General features: G+C 37.0%; 1 protein-coding gene across 2 annotated transcripts in view; it reads right to left on the reverse strand.

The window, feature by feature from the left end:
* Positions 1-19,475, reverse strand: part of C1H1orf185 (chromosome 1 C1orf185 homolog) — a 45,646-nt gene extending 26,171 nt beyond the window's left edge. The window contains exons 1-3 of one of the 2 annotated variants that reach the window (XM_513398.6): positions 19,407-19,475; positions 9,095-9,200; positions 2,884-3,019 (exon numbers count right to left, since the gene is read on the reverse strand). In XM_513398.6, coding sequence (XP_513398.3) covers positions 2,884-3,019; positions 9,095-9,200; positions 19,407-19,467 — 303 coding nt within the window. In that variant the 5' untranslated portion in view covers positions 19,468-19,475. Of the gene's footprint in view, positions 1-2,883; positions 3,020-9,094; positions 9,201-19,273 lie in introns of both variants that reach the window. The other variant, XM_063780579.1, reaches the window with a different exon arrangement.
* Positions 19,476-19,876: the final 401 nt, after the last annotated feature.

A 19,876-nucleotide genomic window follows, 5' to 3' on the forward strand; every position in this document is an offset into this window, starting at 1 on the left:
ATTTTATCCTCCTGCCCCATAGAGGTCTGCCTGTAGTAGAAGAGGAAGAAGCCAATACAGAGGCAGAAATTGAGATAAGAAAAACAGGGACAATACAAAAGAGTTCTTTTGTACTGAAATTGACTGGCTGAGGTTAGCACTACCTTAAACTTTTCATACTATTTTTTTTCTTATTCTAGTTTGAATGAGGTTCCTGTCACTGAATATCAATGATCCTGAATAACAGCCTTAAAAAAGAAGGAAACTTTGTCATTTGTGACAACCAGGGTGAACCTGGAGGACATTATATTAAGTGAAAGAAACCAGGCACAGAAAGACAAATACCCATGATTTCACTCAAATGTGGAATCTAAAAAAGTTGAACTCGTAGAAGCAGACAGTAGAAGGTGGGCTGGGATGGCAGGATACCAGGGGCTGGGGGTGGCAGGGTGACAGAGGAGATGTTGGTCAAAGGACACAAAATTTCAGTTAGATAAGAGGAATAGATTCAAGGAATCTATTGTACAACACGGTGATTATAGTCAATAACAATGTATTGTATTGTTGAAAATCACTAAGAGAGTAGATTTTAAGCGTTCTCACCACAAAAAATGACAAGTATGTGAGGTAACACACGTGTTAACTAACATTATTTAGCCATTCCACAAAGCACACATATTTCAAAACATCATGTTGTACATGATAAATATATACAATTTTTGTCAATTAAAAAATAAATAAAAGAATCCTGAATTATCTTTTGTGTTCACTTGTGCATTATTTCTCTCTCCCACTACACTAAAAATTTCATAAAAGCAGGGGCTATTATCTCCCTTGGTCATCTCCAAATTCCCAGTGACCTAATACAATGCCTGGCATATAAGCACTTCTTACATATTTGTTGAATGAATAATAAACAATCTAATTAAAATTGCACTCATGACACTTTTGTAATTGTCTATTAGTGTCTATACATCATTAAGTATGATGGTATTATTATATCATTAGTACCTAGCAAAATGCCTAGTACGTGATGGGTACTGAATAAATTAATATTAAATGCATACATAGAAACAATTTTTCTCTGTAATGCAATCTCTATTTCAAACTGTCCTTCATTCGAAAGTCAGAGGAAATAATCTTTAGAATTAATTTGATGTTTACATCCACATGCTTAAAATCTTCCAGTAAAAATAATAGTAGAATTTTACGGTGCTCACTACAGGATCAGGCACTATTCGGAGTGCTTTTTCACATAATTCCTTTAATCCCACAACAACTCTATGGAGGTGAAATTATCCTTATTTTGCAGATGAGGAAACTGAGACACAGAGAAGTTAAGTAACTTGCCTAACATTATACAGCTATTGGTGGTACAGTCAGAATTGAAATCTGTAATCTGGCTCTACAGACAATGCTCTTGACCATATTACTACAATCCTTCAGTGGTTCTGTGCAGCCTAAGGGGTAAACTTCAAAATCCTTAGGGTGCAAATGAGGCTCATCACAATCTCATCCCCAGCGTCTTTTTCCACCACTGTCTTCTGAATCCTAGGCTCCAAACATTATAACATTTTTACTGAATATATTGCTTCCTTTCATAGCCACAAGCCTTTGGACATGAGATGTCCTTTGTTCTCTTTCTTCCCGACAAACTTCTCTTCATTTCTTAAAACCCAGTTCAAAATGTCTTCTCTGTGAAGCCCTCCTCATTTCAGCCTTTTTTGTCTGCACTTCTTCAACTTTGTGAGCTCTTATCATATGATGTTGTACTTATTTAGTTTATGTATTTTTCTTCTCTACTGATTTTGAGCTCATCTAGGGCTGGGCTCATATCTTATTTGTTTATATAGCCTCAGTGGCAAAACTAGTGCTGATGTATATAAAGTACTCAACAAATGTGTTTGTTTTTGAGACAGGGTCTTGCTGTCACCTAGGCTGGAGTGCAGTAGCACAGTCATAGCTCACTGCAACTTCAAACTCCTGTACTTAAAGGATCCTCCTGCCTCAGCCTCCTGAACAACTAGGACTACAGGAGCCACTACATCCAACTACTTTTTTATTTTTAAAATTTTTATAGAGATGGGGTTTCGCTGTGTTGCCTGGGCTGGTTTCCAGTTCCTGGGCTCAAGCAGTCCTCCCGCCCTTGGCTTCCCAAAGTGCTGGGATTGCAGGCATGAGCTGCCATGGCCAGCCAGCAAATGTTTGTTAAATCAATGAACACTGAGTACAACTTGAGTTGAATACTCAAGATACATAGTGAAACTCTGACAACCTATCAATTTGTCACTATTTATCTATCTACAAAACAAACACTGTTTTGCTTAGCTATTGTAGTTTTAGTCTCTGCCTTTTTTTCCTTTGTTCATTTAGCATTGTGTTGACGCTTACCATATTACACAAATTTAATTAGGTGTCTGCCTTTCTCACTTGTACTACACATATACCTTGAAGGTAGGTGCCATATCTTACTATCTTCAATAAAGGGGCCCAGAGGAGCTTGGAATATAGTAAAGGCTTAGTACATCATTGTCAAAGTGAATTTAATTTCAATTGCTATGGTTAGGCTATCTGGAGTATCTCTTATCTCCAGATCTTTTTCCTTTGACAAGCCTGGTAATTTTGCTTTCAGTTTTTCTTATGCCATTTATCTTTATCCCTATAGCAATCCCAATATGTGGAATGCAGGTTGTTGGGCTAGAGATATGAAGAAACAACTGTAGAAGGTGATATATTTTCATTTAGCTTTTCAGTTTTCCTATAGTATAAACTCTAACTAGTTTGTCCCTCAAATTAAAAAATAACAGTGGATTCTCTGTCCTTCAGATTTTAAGACAGCAATGCTAATAACATGGTATCAAAAGAAATTATTTGAAAAGATTACTATAAAATATTACATCCTACCTGTAATTGGAATCTCCCAGTATGAAAATTTCGAGAAATAAAAACACACTGAGAATGAGATTTAATCTTCGCCATTGATGGTCTTTGCCTGCATCTCTCATCAATTGCTGTAAATTTGGAATTTTGAAATATTTCTCTGAAAAATATTTTATAAAGAATATTATTAAACCTGAGTTAGATTATAAAACAATTAAAATCATTATTTCCAATATTTATACATAAAGCTTTAAAGTCAGAATAAATACATTATAGCATATTTATTTTTAAAAGCACAAGTCAATTTATATACTCCCTACTCATATGTTAGATTTCATTACATCTATTTTATTCATAGAATATAAATTAAGCCACTTATTTTATTCATGAAATGTAAATTAAGTTATGTATGCAGGGCTATTATTTTCAGTTTGAATATTAGCCAGGAGTCTTTGATATACTTCTTTCTGGTTGTGAGAAAATTAGTTGGCTTTAATGTTAATTAGCCTTTTCATAAAATTATCCTTAATGGTGAAGGAAATTAAATAAAATGCAACTCATTGGTCAATTTTGGTATTTAATCATATTTCTGGCGAAAAGTAAGAGGGGCTGGTGCGGTGGCTTACGCCTGTAATCCCAGCACTTTGGGAGGTCAAGGCGGGCGGATCACTTGAGGTCAGGAGTTCAAGACCAGCTTGGCCAACATGGTGAAACCCTGTCTCTACTAAAAACACACACAAAAAAATTAGCTGGGCATGGTAGCACATGCCTGTAATCCCAGCTACTAGGGTGGCTGAGGCAGGAGAGTTGCTTGAACTCAGGAGGTAGAGGTTGCAGTGAGCCTAGATTGTATCACTACACTCCAGCCTGGGTGACAGAGTGAGACCCTGCCTCAAAAATAAATAAATAAGAGGAAGAAAACCGAATTGACTCACAATGGAAGAGTACCGTAATCTTTTCTTATCCATGCAACCACAAGTAAGTGAGAGAGAGTTAAAGAAAAGAAAGCCGCAAGTAAAATCTCAGATGATCAAAGACAGTTAAGTATGAGGGAATGTAGTTTCAAACAGTCATTCTCAACTTAAGGATTTAAAGAACAATGGAATATTTTTCAGTATTGAAAAGAAAGAAATGAGCTATTAAGGCATGAAAAGACATGGAGGAAACTTACATGTGTATTACTAAAGTAAAAGAGGTCAATCTTAAAAGCTACATACTATATGATTCCAACTATATGACATTCTGGAAAAGGCAAAACTATGGAGACAGTAAAAGGATCACTGGTTGCCAGGAGTTAGGGGGAGGGAGGGATGAATAGATGGACCATAAAGGACTTTTAGGGCAGTGAAAATACTCTGTGTGATACTATAATGGTGGATTTTACACATTCATCGAAACCCACAGAATATACAACACCAAGAGTGAACCCTAATGTAAACTATAAAATATGGGTGATAGTGATGTGTTAATGTACATTTATCAATTGTAAACTCCTCCCAAATAATAATAATAATGCTCATTGCCATTTCTTCTTTCAGAGGTACTAGAATATTTCCAAATTAATTCAAGAGATCATATTATGTTAATGAGGCATTAACAATTAGGATTCACTTATTCATTGAATTCAGTTCTCAACAAATATTTATTGAGTATTTACTAAGTGCCAGGCTTTATGCTGGGTGTTGTATATATAGTGGTAGGAGGAAAAAGAACAGCCCCCTGCCCTCATGGAACTCTCATTGCTTCCATCGAGCTTAAATACTAGAAAAGAAGACAGACATTAATAACGTAATCACAAGAAAATGAAAAATTACAAGAGTGGAAATTGCTGTCAAGGAAAGCTACCTGGTATTGTGGATGTAACTAAGGGAATTAACCTGGTTAGAGAGGTCAGGGAAGCCTTTATTATTAAGGAAGGGATGATTTAACTGGGCATCTGAAGAAACAGCAGTAGTTATTAGGTAGAATGTGGTGGAAGAGGGGACATGTGAAAGTAAGTATATTCTAGACAGAGAGAATATCATATACAAAGACCTACTGGCCAGATTAGGACAATGTAACAGAAACACAGAAAGCAGGAGGGAAAGTGGGAGATGAGATTGGGGAATATGCGCGGGGGTAGACCATGTAAGCCCTTAAAAGTTTTATCTTTAATCCAAAGGCAATGAAAAGTCCTTTAAAATATAGTGAGTGTGGGGTAGAAGGGTAGTTTGGGCTGGGCGCAGTGGTTCACGCTTGTAATCCCAGCACTTTGGGAGGCCGAGGAGGGCGGATCACCTAAGGTCAGGAGTTCGAGATCAACCTGGCCAACATAGCAAAACCCTGTCTCTACTAAAAATACAAAAATTAGCTGGATGTGGTGGCATGCACCTGTAGTCCCAGCTACTCAGGAGGCTGTGGCAGGAGAATTGCTTGAACCTGGGAGGCGGAGGTTGCAGCGAGCCAAGATCATACCACTGCACTCCAGCCTGGTGACAGATCAAGACTCCTTTTCAAAAAAAAAAAAAAAAAAGGGTAGGGTGACTTGATCAGATTTGCCCTTGGAGAACATCTGGTAGAAGTGTGGAGAAAAGATTAAATGAGTACGATACTGAAGGTGGAGTCAATTTTAACTTCTTTTGCAGTAGTCTCTGTGGGGGATAATGAGAACTTGGATAGGATGGTGGCAGTGGTAAAGGAGATAATTGAGTAGATATGAGCAATATATGAAGTAAGGTAAATAGAATTTAGTGATAGTTTGAGTTTAGTGGGAGTGGGGAGATTCAAGGATGTCTTTCATTTTTATCACCAGCCCCCTAAATTGCTCCTCCCTTTCATCATCTCCTTGTCTCAGTAAATGGCTGAGCTTAACTGAGCTGAGTAAAGTATAAACTACGTATCTGCTTACGGCAAAAAGTTATGCGTCAGCATTAACTCTGCCATTTTCATCCAATCTGTCAACAAGATCTGCTGACTCTACCTGCAAAACCTATCCCAGATCCAACTCCATCTTTTCATCTCCTCTACTTCCATATTAGTGCAAGACACCGTAAACTCTCACCCTGACTCTGCAATAGTCTCCTGACTTGTCTCTCTGCTTTCACTCTTGCTCCATTAAAATTCAGGCTTCATAGAGACATAAAGATATTTTAAAAATATCTTTAAAAGTGTAAATCAGAACTCTCATACATTGCTAGTGAGAGTGTATATACACTTCTGAAAAGTGTTTGGCCGTTTCTAATAAAGCTAATCATATGATCCAACAATTCTAGTTTTAGGTATTTACCTAAGAAAAGTGAAAGTACTTGTACTTTATATGTACAAGATTTATACAAGAATGTTTATGGCAGCCATTTTCCTAAGAGCTAAAAACAAAATGACCCCAATGTCCATTAACAAAAGAATAGATAAACCAAGGTATATTCATAAAATGGAATATTACTCAATAAAACAATGAACTATGGATGGATAAATGCAATATAAATGAATCTAAAAATATTATTATCATTTTGAGACGGAGTCTTGCTCTGTTGCCCAGGCTCGAGTGCAGTGGCACAATCTCGGCTCACTGCAACCTCTGCCATCTGGGTTCAAGTGATTCTCCTGCCTCAGCCTCCCGAGTAGCTGGGATTACAGGCATGAACGACCATGCCCGATTAATTTTTGTACTTTTAGTAGAGACAGGGTTTCACTGTTCACTGGTCTCCAACTCCTGACCTCAAGAGATCTGCCAGCCTCAGCCTCCCAAGGTGTTGGGATTACAGACGTCAGCCACTGCACCCGGCCTCAAAAATATTATGTTGAGTGAAAAAAACAGACATAAAAAGTCCATTATGATACAAGAACGGGCAAAATTAATCTGTGGTGATAGAAACCTGAATAATTCTTTCCTCTGAGGTAGGAGGTCAGGAGTGATGCCTGGAAAGGAGCATGAGGGAACTTTCTAGGGCAGTGAAAAGCTCTATATCTTGATAGAGTGGTGGTTACATAGGTGTATATTTGTTGAAACTGATAGCTGTACATTTCAAATCTATGCAGTTTCTTGTATGTAAACTATACCTCAATTTTAAACAGTTATTAAAATGTAAATCAGCTATAGGATAGTCTTTATTTACTTATTTATTTTTGAGACAGAGTCTCGCTTGTCACCCAGGCTGGAGTGCAGTGGTGGGATCTTGGCTCACTGCAATCTCTGCCTTCAGGGTTCAAGCAATTCTCATGTCTCAGCCTCCCAGGTAGCTGGGGTTACAGGCGTGCGCCAGCATTCCCGGCTAATTTTTGTGTTTTTAATAGAGACAAAGTTTTGCCATGATGGCCAGGCTGGTCTCGAACTCTTAGCCTCAAGTGATCCACCTGCCTTGGCCTCCCAAAGTGCTGGGATTACAGACGTGAGTCACCGCACCAGGCCTAGGATAGTCTTTAAAATGGAGATAATATTACTTTTACCTCATGGGGCTAAGTCTGAATGAGATAACATATGAAGCATTTATAACAGTGCCTATTTAGAAAGCAGTCAGTGTTAGCTATTACGATGACGGTGCTATTCCCCTTGTTTAGAAACTGCCAATGGCACAAATAAAATCCAACTCCATGTGCTAGCCTACAAATTCTTAAGTGATCTGGCTCTTACATGTCTCTTCAATTTCATGATTGTTTCCCTTTCTCACTGCAGATTATTCACATTGGCCTTCTTTCTGTTTGTTAAACATGTCAAGACCATTCCTTAGGGTCTTGGTATTTGCTCTGCTTTCAGTTTAGACAGCTCTTGCACAAAGTCTTCATATGTCTGGTTCCTTCTAACTCAGATCTTAGATTAAATACAACCTACCTTAGTACACACATATCCTGACTACTTTATTTGTTCATTATCTGTCCCCTGCTAGTGGCATTGCAAATCTATGAAACAGAAACTTTTTAAACTTGTTCACAGTTGTAACCTCAATACCTAGAACAATGGCAAGCACCTAATAAATATTTGTTGGAAGAATGAAGAAGTGAATAATTTCTAGGTTTCTGACTTCTGAATGTAGATGGATAGTGTGTATTCATTTGCAACAAGGAACACTGGAAGACTGTGTGGGAAGATTATGTTACAATTTATATATTTTAAACATTAGACAAGGCAAACACTGAATTTATGTATGTATGTATGTATTTTTGAGATGGAGTTTCACTCTTTTCACCCAGGCTGTAGTGCAATGGCACAATCTCGGCTCACTGCAACCTCCGCATCCTGGGTTCAAGCAATTCTCCTGTCTTAGCCTCCCGAGCAGCTGGGACTACAGGTGTGTGCCACTACATCTGGCTAACTTTGTTTATCGTTAGTAGAGAGAGAGTTTCACCATTTTGGCCAGGCTAGTCTCAAACTCCTGACCCCAGGTGATCCGTCCGCTTTGGCCTCCCAAAGTGCTGGGATTACAGGTGTGAGCCACGGCACCCGGCCTGAAATGATTTAATAATTAGAAACAGCAAATTTTACAGTTGAAAGGAATTAAGGTGTCAAATGATCTTTTTCTGTTTCTGGCAAAAGACTACTTTCAGACCATACCAGGGCATTCTGTCAGCTTTTTTCTTAAATATCTCCTAAAGAAAAAGTTTCTTTCCTTTTCTATAATGTTTTCAATCTCTAAAACTCGGGGTCAATTTTTAAAAACGTTTTCACCTACCATTACAATCAAACCTATGTCTTCTAGAAAATAAAGGCTGGGTGTGGTGGCTCATGCCTGTAATCCCAGCACTTTGGCAGGCCGAGGCGGGCGGATCGTCTGAGGTCAGGAGTTCGAGACCAGCCTGGCCAACATGGTGAAACCCCGTCTCTACTAAAAATACAAAAACAGGCGGGCGTCGTGGTGCGAACCCGTAATCCCAGCTACCCGGGAGGCTGAGGCAGGAGAATCACTTGAACCCAGGAGGTGGAGTTTGCAGTGAGCCAAGATCGCGCCACTGCACTCCAGCCTGGGCGACAGAGCAAGACTCTGTCTCAAGAAAAGCAAAAAAAAAAAAAAAAAAGAAAAGAAAGTAGGTCTTGTTATCCTTCAAAATTTTAATGCATGAACATTCCTATCACCAGTACTTCTTTTTTCAGGCTACTTAAAAAATGTAAAGCCTTCTGTCCCCAACCAAAGGGTCTATAACCAAATCCCAAACTACACAATCAATACTATCATAGTTATTTAAGTTTACTTCCATTTGAAAAAGTCCTTTATTGAATTTTTAAAAGAAAAAAAGGTTAAAGAAATATTTGAATAATCCTTACCTTCGTTTGCAAATCAGGAACCACAAAGCTGATGCCAAAGCAAAGAAACCAATTCCCAAAGTGACAGCACCAGCAGCCAGAAAATAGGTCAAGTAATTAAAAAAACCTATACAAACAAATTACAAAAGATTATTTCATGCATGTATTTTTATTCTCTAGGTAAAACTGAATGATAAACTTCAAATGATATAGCATGTTGTAGTGTTAAGACATTAACCAGGAGATTGGGAGATGGGAATTCTAGTCCCATGCAATTCTAATAAACTCCAAGACCCTGGATTAGAGAATTACACAGGGCCTCCTGATGATTATGGCCCAGGGCACATTTCTTTGATGATGCCAATATTTGAAACCTAGGTTTCGTTTGTGTTTGTACAGCTGCCACCACCTTGTTATCTGTTTTTCTTCCTTCTCAGTCTAGCTTTTTTTTTTTTTTCCCTCCCGTATCATTCCTGGCAGGCCTCCAACATAAGACTTTTTAAGATTTTCATTTTAAGATTTGTGTTATCAATCTCTATAAGGAGGCAGATAAGAGTAATAAAGTAACAAATATGAGGAATTTTTAAGATCTTAGAAATCTTTACAAGTTTTATCTAAAAGGTAAAATGAGGATGGGCGTGGCGGCTCATGCCTGTAATCCCAACACTTTGGGAGACTGAGGCGGAAGGATCTTGAAGCCAGGAGTTGGATACCAGCCCAGCCATAGAGTGAAATACCATCTCTACAAAAAGTTAAAAAACAATTAACCAGGGGCAGGGCGCCGTGGCTCATGCCTGTAATCCCAGCACTTTGGGAGGCTGAGACGGGCAGAGCACCTGAGGTCAGGAGTTCGAGACCAGCCTGGCCAACATGGTGAAACCCTGTCTCTACTAAAAATACAGAAATTAGCCGGGCATGGTGGTACATGCCTGTAGTCCCAGCTACTCGGGAGGCTGAGGCAGGAGAATCACTGGAACCTGGGAGGTGGAAGTTGTAGTAAACTGAGATAGCACCACTGCACTCGAGCCTGAGACTCCGTCTCAAAAAAAAATTAACCAGGTGTGATGGCATTTGCCTGTTAGTCCCAGCTACTCAGGAGGCTGAGGCGGGAGGATTGCTTGAGCCCAGGAATTTGAGATTACAGTGAACTAAAATTGCTCCACTGCACTCTAGCCTGGGCAACAAAGCAAAACCTGTCTCTCAAAAAAAAAAAAAAAAAAAAAAAAAGAAAGAAAGCTAAATGAAAGCAATATAAAGTAAAAGTATATCAACAATTTTATAATTGGAAAAACCTATAGGAATTATATGATATTACCCTTTATTTTACAGATGGTAAAATTGAGGTCCACGAAAGAAAAGTAATAAACTAAGGTTATGCAGCAAATTAAAGCCAGACCTCTGGGGTTTTTTTCCCTATTATCTTATCCCTGCTACAAATTATCATAATTCTAGTATGTATTAAAAATAATTAGGAATGAAGAAGGCTTGGGGTAATTATAGGTTGGTCAAGTCTTCCTTAAGATTCTGAAAGCTGCATAAAGTAAACCGTAGAAAGCTTTCAAAAAACAAAAGAAGGAAAGAAAGCTTTCTGTTTTTTTGTTTTGTTTTGTTTTTGTTTTGAGTGAGACGCTCTGTCACCCAGGCTGGAGTACAGTGGGGAGATCTCGGCTCACTGCAACCTCCGACTCCTGGGTTCAAGCGATTCTCCTGCCTCACCCTCCCAAGTAGCTGGGACTACAGGTGCACACCACCACGCTGGGCTAATTTTTGTATTTTTAGTAGACACGGGGTTTTACCATGTTGGCCAGGCTGGTTTCTAACTCCTGACCTCAAGTGATTCACCCACCTCAGCCTCCCGCAGTGCTGGGATTACAGGCGTAAGCCATCACGCTCAGCCGAGAAAGAAAGCTTTCATAGGAGGCTTTATAGAACTTGAACCTTAAGACAACTGAGGAGTATATTATTTTGGGAAAAGATTGAGTATAAAACTAATTGAAGATCTTTGTGTGAATATATTATCAAGTTCCACTAAGAATATGACATGATAAAGATTTTTGTCGTTTCCATATTTTTATTGTTTTCTAAGTAATTTCCAGCTTCAAGATAGTGCCTGTCAAATCTTAGTTTTCTTTGAGATCAGAAATGTCTACATTCAGGAATTAATTAGTGGTACAAAAAGGTTATATAAGGTTATTTCTCAAAGTGATACTTTTAATATAAAAACTCCAAGTGCCCCAAATTAGGAAATCAATTAAATAAGTTATAATGATGCTATATATGAAAAATATATCTAACATTTATACTGCAAATACTATATGCCAGGCACTATTCAAAGTGCTTTATAAACATTAACTTATTTACTTCTCCAAATTCTATAAGTTAAATACTATGATTTCTGCACTTTACATATGAGAAAACAGATGAGTCAAATTGAGGCTAAATAGCTTTCTCAAAAGAACAGAACTGGTAAGTGGGGGAATAGTAGTAATTTAAATGTTGCTAAGGGACTTTATCATCTAGATTGGGTAAGGAATAGAGGCAGTGAATATCTTTAGATTTTTATTTTTAGAAAAACAGTTAAGTATAGATGTTAAAAATTTAAGGGTAACCAAAGCAATCTACAGATTCAATACAATCCCTATCAAAATAACAATGAAATTCTTCACAGAAATAGGAAAAAATTCTAAAATGTGTATGAAACCACAAAACACCCTGAATAGCTAAAGCAATCCTGAGGGGGAAAAAAAGTTGGAGGTATCACACTATCTGACTTCAAAATGTACTACAATGCTATAATAAGCAAAACAGCATAGCATTGGCATAAAAAACAGAAACATAGGCCAATGGAACAGGATGGAGAACCCAGAAATAAATCTACATGTCTACAGCCAACTGATTTTTGCCAAAGTGCCAGGAACACTCACCGGAGAAAGAACAACCTCTTATGGGGAAAACTGGCTATCCACCTGCAGAAGACCCTTATCTTTCACCATATACAAAAATCAACTCAAAATGGATTAAAGACTTAAATGTAAGAGCCCAAACTATAAAACAACTAGAAAAAAAAAATAGGGGAAATGCTTCAGGACATTGGTTTGAGAAAAGATTTTATGAATAAGACCTCAAAAGCACAAATAACAAAAGCAAAAATAGATAAATGAGATTATATCAAACTAAAAAGCTTCTGCACAGCAAAGGAAACAATCAACAAAGTGAAGAGACAACTTCTAGAATGGCAGGAAATATTTGCAAACCATTCGTCTGACAAGGGATTAATATTTAAAATATACAAGGAACTCAACTCAGCATCAAAGAAACATAATCTGATTAAAAATGGGAAGATGATCTGAATAGACATTTCTCAAAGGACGTACAAATGACCAACAGGTATATGAAAAAATGTTCAGCATCACTATCATCAGGGAAACGCGAATCAAAACCACAATGAGATATTATCTTACCCTAGTTAGAATGGCTATTATCAAAAAGACAAAAAATAACAAATGCTGGCAAGGATGCAGAGAAAGGGGAACCCTTATAGACTGTTGGTGAGAATGCAAAATAGTACAGCCATTATGAAAAACAATACGGAGTTTTCTCAAAAACCTAAAAATAAAACTACCACGTGATTCAGCAATTCCACTTCTGCGTATATATTTAAAGGAAAGGAAAGGAAATCAGTAAAGTGACATCTGTACCCCTGTATTTGTTGCAGCATTATTCACGATAGCCAAGATATGGAATCAATCTAGGTGTCCATCAATAAATGACTGAATAAAGAAAATGTGGTATATATACACAATGGAGTATTATTCAGTCCTAATAACAAATGAAACATTTGCAGCAACATGGATGGGACTGGAAGTCATAAGTGAAATAAGCCAGGAACAGAAAGACAAAAATTGTACGTTCTCATTCATATGTGGGAGCTTAAAAAGGGGATCTCAGGAAGAAGAGAGTAAAATGGTGGTTACCAGAGACTGGGAAGGGAGTGGGGGAAGGGAGGATGATGAGAAGTTGGTTAATGGGTACAAACATACAGTTAGAAGGAATATGTTCTCTAATGTTTGATGGCAGAGCAGGGTGACAACAATTAACAATAATGTATTATATATTTCAAAATAGCTAGAAGATAAGAATTGTAATGTTCTAAATACAAAGATAAATGCGTGAGGTGAGGGATAGCCCAATAACCCTGGTTTGAGTATTACACATTGTACACATGTATCAAAATATCACACTGTACCCCATAAATGTGCACAATTACATCAATTAAAAAAAAACCAAAATTTTAAGAGTATCATAAAAGAGAATCTAAATGGCGAATAAACATGTAAAAATGTTATTAATCATTAAGGAAGTGAAAATTAAACCACAATGAGATACTATGACCACTATATACAGTGCCTAAAATGAAAAAGAAAATATGAAGTACTGGCAAGGAGGCAGAGTAGCCTGAACTCTCATTCACTGGTGGTGAGAATGTAATTTGGTAAAATACTTTAAAAAACTGTTTAGCATTATTATGAAAGCTGAACACATGCATACTTACGATCCAGCAATTCAAGTCTTAGACAAATACCCAACTGAGGAGCATACGTGTGTTCACAAAAACATGTACTAAAATATTTATAGGAGCACTACTTGACATAGCCCACAAATTGGAAACTGTCCAAATGCCAATCAATAGTTGAATGGATAAATTTAAAAGTTGAATTAATTAAAGAAAACAAAATATTTACAGCAATGAGAAAGAATAAACTACAACTATGCACAACATGATAAATTTTATAAACGTAATGCTGAGCAAAAGAAGGCAGACATAAAGTTCAAACACCGACATCAGGGGGAGTTCTGGGATGTTGGTAATGTTCTGTTTCTTGATCTGGATGTTGCTTCTATAGGTCTGTTGACTGAAACTTCATCAAACTTACCACTTATGACTTATCAATAAACTAGATCTATATGTGTCAGTATGAATAAAACTGAAAAAATAATATAAAAAAGCAAGTTCTATAAATGTATATTCAATGATTCCAATTATGTACTGATTTCACTTATGCACATTTAAAGAAAACATAAAATAATACTATTTTTAACAATTAAATATTTAAAAAGTATTAAAGTACACCAAATTTTAGTATTAGTTGTCTTTTGGTGGGGAAAGCGGTGGATGGCACTGTGGATAGAACACAAACTTAGACTTTATCTATAATATTTCATTGGTTTTTCTTTTCTTAAACACTTTTTTAGACTAGCCAAGTGCAGTAGTGATGAGAGAAGAAAGAACTGAACAAGGAGTTCGATCTGCAACTGACTGTGCACAATCAATTAAGACTCACTGCCTTCGGAGCAGCCTTTTATGGAGTGGTGGGTAAGTGGAGGGTCTCTCTATATTGCCCAGGCTGGTCTTGAACTCCTGGCCTCAAGTGATCCTTCCATCTCAGCTTCCTGAGTAGCTGAGATTACAGGCATGAGCCACCATGCCCAATATTTCATTTCTTTAAAAAAATTACAGATCTGGGCCAGGCGGGGTGGCTCATGCCTGTAATCCCAGCATTTTGGGAGGCTGAGGTGGGCGGATCACAAGGTCAGGAGATCAAAACCATCCTGGCCAACACGGTGAAACCCTGTCTCTACTAAAAATACAAAAAATTAGCTGAGCATGGTGGCGTGTGCCTGTAATCCCAGCTACTCGGGAGGCTGAGGCAGGGGAGTCGCTTGAACCAGGGAGTTGGAGGTTGCAGTGAGCTGAGATTGCACCACTGCACTCCAGCCTGGTGACAGAGCAAGACCCTGTCTCAAAAAAAAAAAAAAAAAAAAAAAAAAAATTACAGATCTGAAGCTTAGATGAACAAAAAAATGTTCATTTATGAGGAGATTACATGGGTGTTTACTATTCTTTTTCCTTTTCCTTTTTCTGCTTTTTTCCAATATGTATTGGAGACAAGGCCTGACTCTGTTGCCCAGGCTGGAATGCAGTGGCACAATCATAGCTCACTATAGCCTTGAGCTCCTGGGGCTCAAGCAATCCTCTGATCCTCCCGCCTTGGCCTCCCAAGTAACTAGGACTACAGGCACATGCCACCATTCCTGGCTAATCTTTTTAATTTTTTTAGAGACAGAGTCTCACTTTTTTGCCAAGGCCGATTTCCTTTTCTCAAATATTTAAAAAATATAGACATAATATAATCTCAATTTTGTTTTAAAAAAAAAGAGAGATAGGGAGAGAGAGAGCAAAAACTATTTGTATAAAGAAAACAATCAACTTTGGTTATTCCTGGGGTAAGGGCTTATAGGTACAATTTTCACTCTAGACCTTTCTATATATCAAATTTTCTACCATGAATATCTTAGAAAAATCAGAAAATTTTTTTTTTAATTTTCATATATAATTCCTGACTCATCTATTTAGATATTACAAGTCTCCTTGTAGCACCTTCTATATTTTTATCACTGTGTTTATAGCCCACTTAGCTTTCACCTCTGAGAATCTCTGCCCTCCTACCTTTCCTCTCCTTAAAAATTCTCTATTAGGACAGAAAATAGGTGTGATTAGTACACCATTCCAGCCCCCGGTTTAAATGAATCATTTACCTCTCAGGGGAATTGCAATGAGATATAAAGAACATGAAAGTTTCCAAAACATTTTACCACAGGAAGGAAAAATTACATATTTGCTAATACCTTCAATGAGTGTCACTTTCTGTCTAAATCAATTTGTAAAATGAGAAGGCTTGACTGTGTGATCACTAAGTTCTGCTCCTATTCTAAAGGTTTAGTCAATATATATCATAAAGTTGTATTATATACAAAGATAGTATTTTTACTTTTTTGACTCCACTCTTAAGTATCCTATCTAAAGTAACTCCCCACTTTCAATAGTCACTCTTTGTACCACTCTATTTCTTTGTCTTTAATAATAATAATCATTAATAATATTCTTTATTTATTGGTTTATTGTCTGTTGTCTGTCTTCTTAGAACCACTATAGTATTCTCAGAGTTTAGAATAATGACTGGTTACTCAATAAATGATTAAATATTCAATGGATAATGATAGATGCTAGTATTAAAACATGGATAATATAAGGTTCTTTCCCTCAAGAAGTATGCTGCTTAGTAGGAAGGACATACATATTTTTTAAGTTCAATTTAAAAGTATTATGGGTGTTATAATGGAAGAATAATACAAAATAAAGACATAGGAAGATCTATAGAAAGATAGGAGAAAGTTTTTTTTTAAGGCTGCATAGTTAAACATTGCCTGATAATTTTCTATTGCCAATTACTAGTCAAGAATTGGTGATTCAAAGATAAGTAACAGGTGGGGAGCGTTGGCTCACACCAATAATCCCAGCACTTTGGGAGGCCGAGGCAGGCAGATCATCTGAGGTGAGGAGTTCGAGACCAGCCTGGCCAACATGGTGAAACCCCATCTCTACTAAAAACAAAACAAAACAAAAAACTAGCCAGACGTCGTGGCACATATCTGTAATCCCAGCTACTTGGGAGGCTGAGACAGGAGAATAGCTTGAACCCAAGAGGCGGAGGTTGCAGTGAGCCGAGATTGCACCTCCAGCCTGGGTGACAGAGCAAGACTCCATCTCAAAAAAAAAAAATGGAGAAGAAAAAGAAAAGTAACACACGATTATGGAGCATACAATCTAGAAGGGGGCAAGTCATTTAAACATATATGTTCCTTAAAATGTCCTGAGTGCTATGAGAATAACCTGTTTACAGTGGTATAACAACAGAGGCAGTTTGGCCCAATGCAAAAACAGTTTTCTAGAAATGACACTTAAGCCAAATCTTAAGACTTAGACTGTAAGAAATAGTGTAGTTAAAGGGATTAAGTCTTAAACCTGATTATGACTTTTCCATATGAAAATAAATAAAACTCTCTGTCTCACTACAGCACCCTCCAGCTTACAATTGGCCCTTTTCTTACCATTTATAGCCAAACTTCTTAAAATAAAAATTTCTACTTCCATACAACTTCTATTTCCACAGTGATTAATAACTTCGTTAACACAAAATCCAAAGGTCACTACTGATTTTTCTCCCTCTCTTGCCTTAATGTCTGTAACTTAAATTCACTTGGTTTTCCTCCCAACTCTATGTCTATAATTGCATTTGTAGGTCCTTCTTCCTCAGCCTGTCTATATTCACATATTTATATATTTATGTGTTATATATTTATATGTTATAGACCTATATATTAAATCAGAAGTACCAAGTATTTGTACCAGGAGTATTTTCAGATTATTTTTTGCAATGTTTCCTGAACTATAAGTCCTGCTTTTATTTTTGAGTATTCACAAACTACCTGTTTATTTTGCTCTTCTTGAGTTTTGCCAGATTTCATTCTTAGGTTTATGCTGTATATAAGTGGTTTAGTCCAATCAACAAATATCTGTTGAACAGCAAATACGTGTGAAACATTGCATGGGGGACTTAAGGGGGATAAAAATCTGTTTAAAATAAGAATAATCCTTACTCTGAGGTTTAAAAATCTATAATGAAATATATGCAGGGCTGATATGCAGCCAGTATGTAAAGTGGACCATATTGATTATTTATAGTTGGTGTCTGCTTTGATCTGATATAAGCCTAACTGGATCTGTGAACTTTGAAAAGCTACTTATTATATTGGGTGGATCTTAATGTTCTCACTTGAAAAATGAGAATCATACTATCTCACAGAATTACAGCAAGCAATAAATAAGATAATATTATAAGAAATTAATAACATAATGGCTGGGTGCAGTGGCTCATGCCTGTAATCCCAGCAGTTTGGGAGGCCAAGGCAGGCAGATCACCTGAGGTCAGGAATTCAAGACCAGCATGGCCAACATGGTGAAACCCTGTCTCTACTAAAAACACACAAGATTAACCAGTCGTGATGGTGGGCACCTGTGGTCCCAGTTAGCGGGGCAGCTGAGGCAGGAGAATTGCTTGAACCCAGGAGGCAGAGGTTGCAGTGAGCCGAGATTGCGCCACTGCACTCCAGCCTGGGTGACTGAGTGAAACTTAGTCTCAAAAAAAAAAAAAAAAAAGGAAAGACATCTGAAATTTAACATGCATATAATAATATCAGGCCATAAAGCAAGACTCAACAAGTTTTTGTTTGTTTCGTGGTTTTTTTTGTGTGTGTGTGTGTGTGTGTGTGTTTTTCGAGACAAGATCTCACTCTGTTGCCCAGGCTGGAGTGCAGTGGCATGATCATAGCTCATTGTAGTCTCAAAGTCCTGGGCCCAACTGATCCTCCCACCTCAGCCTCCTAAGTATCTAGGACTACACATGTGTGCCACCATCCCTGTCTAATTTTTAAATTTTTTGTAGAGATGGAATCTCTCTATGTTGCCCAGGTTCGTCTTGAGCTCGTGGCCTCAAGGGATCCTCCCACCTCGGCCTCTCAAAGTGCTGAGATTTCAAGTGAGAGCCACTGTACCTGGCCAAGACTCAACAAGTTTTATAAAATCATTATTATATATACCATGTTCTCTGACAATAATGCAATTAATCTCTACATTAATAACTTAAAATATACCCTAAGAAAAGCTCCTGTGCTTGGGGAAATTTAAAATCACATTGTAAATAACTCATTAATTAAAGAAGAAATCAGTGAAACCTAGAAAATACACAGGACTAGATAATAATGAAAATACTATGCATAAATACTCATAGGAACACAGCTGGAGCCAAATTTAAGGAAAATATATGGCCCTAAATGCATATATTAGAAAAGAAGTTTGAAAACTAATGAGCTTAGCATACAAATTACAAGTTGAAAAAGACCAGCAAAATAAACCCAAAGAAAGTAGAGGAAGAAAATAATAAAGAACAGAAATTAATGAAATAAAATTTATGATTCTTGGTAAAGACTAATAAAATGGACAAATCTCTAGTAAGATTAACCAAATGAAAAAAATAGAAGGCATAAATAAATAATATTAAAAATGAAGAAAGAACATAATCACAGATAGAGCAGAGGTTAAAATAAATACTTTCAATGAATTTATGCTAATATATTTGAAAACTTATACAAAATAATATATACCTAAAAAGTAACTTACAAAAAGTGACTCAAGAAGTAATAGAAAACATATATGAACAGTACCCGTTAAATTGAATCAGTAGTTACAAAATTTCCCCCAAAGAAAATAGCCCCAATAACTTTACAATTTCTACTGTATACCCATGATTCAAGTATTTCTTATCTTATACAAGCTCTTCCAGAGAATAGAAATAGATTTCTGGTTGTTCGTCTAAATATATTTTCCTCTTCTTCCCAGGCAAAAAGCTAGACTACATGACCCAGCTTCTCATACCTTTAGGTGAAGCCATATGACTGAGTTCTAACCAATAGAATTTGAGTGGAAGTGATGTCATAAAAACATTCCAGGCAATTTTCTTCATGATCTTTCTCCCTTTGGGCTGATGGGGGTGGAGATGATCCCTAGGGAAACCTTGGAAGCCACATATTGATGTTACTACCATCAATCAACTGGATCTAATTGACATTTATAGAACATTCAACCCAACGAGAGCAAAATGCATATCCTTTCCAAGTACACATGATACATTATCTAATACAGAGAAATCATTGAAAACTACCATAACTTCTAAATAACACATTTCTAAATAATCATTACTCTAAAGAGGAAGTCTCAAAGGAAAATAAAAAGATATTTTCAACAAATAAAATGAAAGCACAGTATATCAGGATTTACAGCATGCCACTAAAGCAGTACTTATAGGGTATAATCTACCATTTTTTTCAGAAAAGGGCAACCTTTTA

This window comes from Pan troglodytes, chromosome 1 (genome assembly GCF_028858775.2).
Source record: "Pan troglodytes isolate AG18354 chromosome 1, NHGRI_mPanTro3-v2.0_pri, whole genome shotgun sequence".
NCBI lineage: Eukaryota > Metazoa > Chordata > Mammalia > Primates > Hominidae > Pan > Pan troglodytes.